Genomic DNA, 8,081 nt, shown 5'->3' on the forward strand with positions numbered 1-8,081 from the left:
TGTCTGGAGCCTGTGCTCTGCAACGGGAGAGGCCACAGCAGTGAGAGGCCCGCGCACCACAAAAAAAAAAAAAAAAAAACCCAAAGACAAAAAAAAACAGGTAGTCAGAACATCAAAATATTACTATTAACTATTAATTAAAGAAATACCAGACAGCTCAAGTTAAACAAGTTAGCACTTTCCTATGTAGAGGAAGATGCTTGGCTCCTTGAGATCATTCCTTTGATATGCACCTTAACTATCTAGGGCCAGTATCCAGTTTCCCCAACCCTGAATCCCCTCAGGGTGCACCCGTGGGGAGGGAGCTGGGAGTGGTGTGGCTGGTGGCTTGATAGCGCAACATCCTTTGTTTACTGATAAGGCAGGCTTTATTTATATGTTTTATTATATATTGAATTTGTTTTTTGCCCCTCACAGGGAAATTGAGATATGCCAACAACAGCAATTACAAAAATGATGTCATGATCAGAAAAGAGGTAATGAATCCTCTGAGAGCCCTTTAGCCTTTTGTCCTGTTTTTGTTCTTTCTGTGAGTAGTATCGAAAGATAAAGAATAGGGAAGTATAGACATGTCTGTAGATAGCTTCTAAAGTTTTTCTCAAATCTTCTTTTAGTTTATATTTTCTTTAACAAAGCTGAATCAGTAACCGGTAATCATTTGAAGTCTTGCAAATCTTGGTTTGAACCCTGAATCTGCTACTTACTAACCTTGTGACCTTGGGCACACTTCCTGGTTGAACTTGATAAGTTTCAGTTGCTTTCAGTTGCTGCAAAAACAGAAAACCTACCCCCCCACTAACTTAGTGTTTGATATATTCCCTGGTACCTAGCACTCAATAGAGCTCTTTTAATTTGCATTTGAATGGGGGAAAGGGAGCATGGGAAAGCAGTTAACATCACTGAATGCATGTTAGATGCCAGGCATGATGCTAGGTATTACATCTGTGATCTTATTTTAACCCTTACTCTAAGTCTCTGTGATGGGTGGTATTATATACCCTTTACAGATAAGACAGTGAAGGTCCAGATATTAATTATGGGGCTTGTACAAAGTTAAACCTCCTAGTAAGAGATTGAGCAGGAATTCAGACCTATGCCTGCCTTTTTCAAGTCCGTGTGCTCCATTTTGGCATGATTCTACCACACCATTAAGGTTTCATCAAAGTTATTCTTTTAACCACTTTGTCACATTTGAAAATGTCTTAACAGTCAGTATATTCTCATGCTATTGTATTTAATTAGCAATCAGTATTATGCTTACCCACACATGTCAGCATCCTCACAATTTTTTTTAATGTGGACTAATATGTGAAATGTAAAAGACATATCTCTGTTCTTCAGAAGCATGTCATTTCGTTAAAATTAACCAGAGTTACTCACAGATCTTTTGTTTGGGGCTCAAGTGTGAGTTTTGTAGGTAGGCAAGGAGTAGGTCCACATGAACAGGATGTACCAAGAAATAGAAACAACTAGTTGGGGGACTGAGGTGTAGTCATTGGGCACTTCTGACCGTGCCGTCCTCTTGGCATGCTGAGGTCAAGCCGGAATGTCTTCCCACTTACAGAGGTGCCAGAAACAAGTCTGCATGAGTAGTCTTTTATTTTTCATCACTATCTGAGTCAGAATGCTGCTGAGCGATACAATTTAAATTGTTTTTTAACTTGCTTTCAGGCTTATGTACATAGAAGTGTGATGGAGGAACTGAAGAGAATAATTGATGACAGTGAAATTACCAAAGAGGATGATGCTCTGTGGCCTCCTCCTGACCGAGTGGGCCGGCAGGTGGGTGTTTCAGCAACTATCCACAGTGCAAAAATCTTACAGATAAGATGAGGTTTACTGCCCTGCATATTGACACTGAATATACTCATGTATGGATGTGCGATATGGAGCCCTACACAGAGCAGATTACCAGCACGTTGGTCTAAGGAAGCACTAATCCCACACAGAGGATCGGGAGAGCAGGTGGTGCTGCTCCCCACCTGGAGCCCAGCCCTTAATTTCCTCTTGTGATCCCTCCCTTGCTTCTCAGAGTACTTGCTGCCCATATTTCTTACTGACTAACGACTATGGACAAAACGTTGTGAGGGTACAAAGATAAATAAAACATAGTTATTTCAACAATCTAATGGAAAATCATGCAAGTATATCTGTTTAAATTCATGGCTTAGATATTTATTCTGAAAACACTGTGGCAATTAAAAAATAAAAGCCACTGTCATATTTGACTGAATTAATAGGAAAGGTTCTTCTTTCCACTTTAATGCTGGTTTCCTAATCTAGACTTTTAATTGATTTCATTGTTTCTTCTTTTGTCCTGTACAGACCATTTTTTCCTTCCTGAAGCCAGAGTAATCTTTTAAAATGTAAATTTGTTTATTCTACTAATTTTAAACTCTCCAATGGCTTCCCACTGCATTTAAAATAAAGTCCAAACTCCCACCTTCTACTATTCTCACCATCTCACACTGCGTTCAGACCTCACTGGTCTTATTTCTGTTACTCGGATACACCTAGGTGGTTCTTAGTTTAGGACCTTTGCATTTCCTACATGCTGCCCAGAACATTCTATCCAAGACTGTCTTTATTATTGAGGTCTTCACATGTCACTTCCTCAGTGATTGATGTCTTGCCTGTCCATCCAATCTAAAATGCCTTTCCCCACCACTTAAAAAAATATATATGGTTTTTGTCTTCATAGCATTTATCATTGTCTGAAATTGCCTTGTTTGGTTTTCCTTATGCATCCCTCTTCCTCCTCCACTGCAACAGATGTGCACATACACATGCATTATACTCCTTCAGTACAAGGACTTTACCTATTTTTTTCCACTGCTATATCTCTAGTGACTGAAATAGTGCCAGTGTATAGTAAAAGCTCAATAATAATATTTATTAAATTTATATGAAAACTCATATAAGCTTATTCTAATTAACCTCAGAATGATGGGCCAACTCTTGAGGAAGAGTGAAAAAAATCTCATCCTCAGTACTTACTCAAGTTAACTTTTTAATTAATGTTCATGTGCTCTTAGTAATACTATATATACGTATTTTGCTTTAGGACTGATAAAATGTTCAGCTCCATTAGCTCATTCAACATTCACAGTAGTCCTGTGAAGTGGGCAAGACATACTCCTACATACCAGCAACAACCTACTGGATAGTGTAATTAAAAACAAAATCCCATTCATAACAGCAACAAAAGCTGTACAGAACTTGGGAGTGAATTTAACAAGATATATAAAACTTATGGGAAAGGGCTTTACAGAAGGACATAAAAATATGTATCATTTTTATGGATGGGAAGACTCAATATTATATCGATTTTCACCAAAATAATTTATAAATTCATTCCAATTCAGATCAAAATCACAACACGATTTTTCCTAAAACCTGATGGAGCCTCAAATTCATGGAAGATCAAAGGGGCAAGAGTAGCCAAGATAATTTTGAAGACTTCTTATAAAACTATAGTCATTTGTATGGTGACATTGCCTCAGGAATTGACCACTAAACCAATGGGACAGAATAGAGAACCCAGAAACATTATTAACCCATGAGTATATGGGAACTTGGAACAGTATATGACAGAGGTGAGCTTTCAAATTAGTAGAAAAAGGATGGACTATTTAACAAAGTATACCAAGTTGATTGGCAATATATTTACAGAGTATTTTTTAATTAGGCGATTTATAGAAATAAAGCAAAATTTTAAAACATAAAAGAAAATATAGACTGTCTTATTATTTCCGGGTAGAGAAGTTTTTTAAACTCCTCAAGGGAAAAGATTAGTAAATTTGACTTATTTAAATTTAAAACTTCTTTTTATCTAAAGATATCAAGATAAAATAGAAAGATAAGCCACAGGTTAGAGGAAGGTATTTGCAAAACATAACTGGCAAAGCATTTCAATCCAGAATATATAAAGAACTACAAATTAATAATAAAAAGGTAAACTAGTGGCAGAATGTGTAAAGGTTATGAATAGACAATTACAGAACTAGAAAAACAAGTGGGCAATAAATTTATGAAAAAATTTACAGTTTTATTTGAAAAGTGAAAATGAGGACAACAGTGAAATACCATGTCAGACCTATTAGAATGGTCAAAAAAAAAAGCACCAAGTTTTAAAAAGGATATGAGAAAGAAAAGGGGGATTCGTATATACTGGTGGAAACAACATTGGTACAACCATTTAGGGAACAATTTGTTAGTGTCTAGCAGAGCTGAAAATATGTTTACCTTCTAGGAATTTCCTAGAGAGATTTGCACATATATACACAAGATGCATAGGATATCTTTGCCACATTGTTTATAGAAACAAAAATTGGGAACTTAAGTCTGCTTTAATAGGGAAATATTCTAAAGCATTTAAAACTAATGGACTTGATCTACCTACAAAAACTTTGTTGAAAACAAAAAACAACATAAATGAACAAGCCAAACGAAACCACATAGATAGAGAAATCAGAGTAGTGGTTACCAGAGGGACGGGCCTGGGGAAGGTGGGGAGGGGGTGTTGCAAAATGGGTAAAGGGAATCAACTGTATGGTGACAGATGGAAACTAAAGTTTGGGTGGTGGGCACACTGTAGTATTTACAGAAGTAGAAATATAATATTGTACACATGAAACTTTTAAACCAATTTTAACCCAATATGGGAATTCCGTGGTGGTCCAGTGGTTAGGATTCGTTGCTTTCACTGCCATGGGCCCAGGTTCAATCCCTGGTCAGAGAACTAAGATCCCACAAGCTGCATGGTGTGGCCAAAAACAATGTTAACTCAATAAAAAACAAATTAACAAAAACCCTTGTTGAATGAAAAAAGCAAAAAGATACAGTACGATCATTTATGTAAAATTTTAAAAATATACTACGTAATATAAAATCATGATTGGGAAGAATACACCCCAACTTCTGGGGAGGCAGGAAGGAGAACAGAGTGGGAGGTGGGTCTAAACTCTAATATTTCTTAAAAAAGAAATCTGACACATATGATAAAATATTAACATTTTCAAATCTGAGTGTTAAGAAGTAGAGCTCAATAGATTGTAAGTTTGGGACTTCCCTGGTGGTCCAGTGGTAAAGAATCCTCCTTCCAGTGCAGGGGATGCGGGTTCGATCCCTGGTCGGGGAAACTAAGATCCCACATGCCATGGGGCAGCTAAAGCCACTATTAGAGAGAAGCCCGCGTGCCTCAACGAAGGAAGAGCTCGAGCGCTGCAGCAACAGATCCTGCATGCCTCAATGAAGATCCTACATGCCGCAACTAAGACCCAATTCAGCCAAAAAAATAAAATAAATAAATAAATAAATAAATATTTTAAAAATAGAGTGTAAGTTCCACAAGGGCAGAGATGTTTGTTTGGTTTTGCTGATCTGTCCCATAGGCACTGCCCTCCAATTCCCCACCCAATAGATTTTTTTTTTTAAGATTATAGTACTTGTTTCACTCTTTAGAAATTCAGACCCAAGGGCATACAGCTAGTAAGTGACAAAGCTGGGATCTGCTTAGGGTCTGGAATTCTTTTACTTGTCCCATGTTGCCCAGAAAAGTTAGATTCTTGGTATTCATAAAACAGATTTATACATGTTACTCCACATTGTTAACAATGAAAACTCCTATACAAAGCATGATGTAAATTCTTCTAAATGGTGGAGCCTCACACACACAACTTCCTCTAAGAGTATAAGCTACTCAAGGGCTAAACCAGTATTTATCTCATACCAATTATTTATCTCTTTGTTTCCAGTGCCCAGTACAGTTTAGGGCTCAGATTGAACTGGTCTTGGTAATGTGGCCAACTGTATTATAGTTTGTGTGATTTGGCAGATGATGAACCCTTCTGTGTGACTGATGAAAAATCCAATTCAAATTGACATTTCATGTTTCTAGGAGCTTGAAATTGTCATTGGAGATGAACATATTTCTTTCACAACGTCAAAAATTGGTTCCCTTATTGATGTCAATCAATCCAAGTAAGTATCCATGATCCTTATATCCAGATGTGTCTGTTTTAGAGCAGGCCGATATGAAACCCTTAACCAAATTGGGACCATTATGGTAAGATCTGGTACAAATGTAAGACAGAATTGGTCAGCTTTGTCCCCCTCAATAGAGAGACTCCAAATTATGTATTTTCAAGGGCTTGCTCCTTTTGCTTTTGGTGTTTTAGTCAATCATTGCTAATAAGAGCTTCTCAGTGACACACACACAGAGTAATGCCATAAGAGCAGCCAAAGTGGGTAAGAATCTGGCCAGAACAGAAATGAAACACGAAAAAACAAGTGCTGGAAATAAACTGTAGAATCAATGAGTCTGAACACCTTCCTCAGTGTTGGCTATTCCGATAGCACATCTTAAAGCCTGACTTTAGTGAAACTTGAAGTTATTCCGAATATAAATTTAAAAATTCATTTTGTCAGTAGGGTAAATTATAAAGTTGAGACATGAATCTACATGCCACAAAGAATCCTTAGAATTTGGCAACCTCTTTGGCTCTTGTGCTTTGAGGATTTGGGGTTAGACATGGCTCACCTTTAGTACATGTTAGGCATAACTGTCTTCCTGTGAACAGTCTTGTTCTTACCCAGTTATGCTGTAGGAATCTTCAGCCTCTTGGTCCTGCTCAGTACCACTTCTTCAAAAATAAGTTTTCCTAATTCTGAAAGTAATACATGCTCATTGTTGAAAACAGGAAATACAGAAAAGTAGAAAGGTGAAAATAGCCCGTAAACTTATCAATTAGATAACCATTAACCTTAAAGTATTTCTTGTCTTTTTCCTGTGCTTTAAAAAATATATATAGTCTTTTAAAGCACAAAAAATGTAATTGAGATCAACAGTGTGTTACTTTAATCATGATTTTTTCCCACTTAATGTAAGCATTTCCTCATTAAGAAGAAACCTTAACATTTTAAATTACCTCATAATATTACATTTTAATATATAGCATATAGGCTTTTTCTTCTTTTTGGACACTGAGTTTTCAAAGTTTTAATCCTGTAAATACCTCTATGAGGAATATCCTGGTACATAAATAATCTGGGTTAGTAAATGGTATTTTTTTGCTGAGTTTTCTCAGCTTTTTAAACATTTTTTCCTTCTTGCATTTTAGGGATCCAGAAGGCTTACGAGTATTTTATTATCTTGTCCAGGACCTGAAGTGTTTGGTCTTCAGTCTTATTGGATTACACTTCAAGATCAAGCCAATCTAGATTGAATATTGGTGTGGACACAAGGGGGGTGGGAGTGCTGCTTTTAATTACCATTATCGAGACATTTTTGTGTATATCAGGGCAGTATTTTTTTTATAAACTATAAATGATTGTCTTTAATAAATACGTAACAAAATGCAATTTTTATTATAAAGACCCGAACATGTGCACTCTTCTCAATTACTTTTTAACACTAACATCCTATGTGAAGTATTGCCAAAACTCTAATCAACTCTGTACGTATACCTACCAGTTTACAGGAAGTAAAAGAATAGAGAAACATGCTAATAAGTACAGTGGAAATCCAGTCAATATCCTTGTCCTGGGAAACTCCAGGACAAGGGATCTGATTTCTTCAAAAAATAAGCTGCAAACATAAAATAAATGGAGATGGAGTGAGAACCTATAAAAGGAGATTTGAGAGACACACAATCATTACAACATTTGAACCCTATTTGGATCATGATTCAGGAAATGTAAAATTGACATCGTTAAGGAAATTTTAACACGATATTCGGTATTAATGAAGTATCATTAATTTTTTAGATGTGAAATAGTATTGTGGTTGGTATTTTGGGTTTTGTTTTTTTCATCCAGCTTAATAATTGAGGTTGGGGTTTTTAAAATCACCTTTATAGATATATCTGAAGCTCCTTCAGTATGGGGGAAATATTTGGTTTAATACATTATAAGGGATAAAATGCCTGGTCTCAGAAAATTTTTTCCAATAATTCATTTTAAAATCAGAATACCAGCGGCCATTAAGAAGCAACCTAGTTGTAGATAGTGTGGGGATTTGTTCAGCCATTTTAAAATCAGAATACCAGCGGCCATTAAGAAGCAACCTAGTTGTAGATAGT

At 36.3% G+C, this 8,081-nt stretch overlaps 1 protein-coding gene across 2 annotated transcripts in view; it reads left to right on the forward strand.

The window, feature by feature from the left end:
* Positions 1 to 7,362, forward strand: part of MAGOH (mago homolog, exon junction complex subunit) — a 10,624-nt gene extending 3,262 nt beyond the window's left edge. The window contains exons 2-5 of one of the 2 annotated variants that reach the window (XM_007471170.1): positions 418 to 476; positions 1,672 to 1,782; positions 5,900 to 5,982; positions 7,122 to 7,362. In XM_007471170.1, the coding sequence (XP_007471232.1) occupies positions 418 to 476; positions 1,672 to 1,782; positions 5,900 to 5,982; positions 7,122 to 7,221 (353 nt within the window). In that variant the 3' untranslated portion in view covers positions 7,222 to 7,362. The remainder of the gene's footprint in view (positions 1 to 417; positions 477 to 1,671; positions 1,783 to 5,899; positions 5,983 to 7,121) is intronic. The other variant, XM_007471171.1, reaches the window with a different exon arrangement.
* The last annotated feature ends 719 nt before the right edge of the window (positions 7,363 to 8,081 follow it).

Source organism: Lipotes vexillifer, unplaced genomic scaffold (genome assembly GCF_000442215.2).
Source record: "Lipotes vexillifer unplaced genomic scaffold, Lipotes_vexillifer_v1.1 scaffold1003, whole genome shotgun sequence".
In the NCBI taxonomy this organism is placed as follows: Eukaryota; Metazoa; Chordata; class Mammalia; order Artiodactyla; family Lipotidae; genus Lipotes; species Lipotes vexillifer.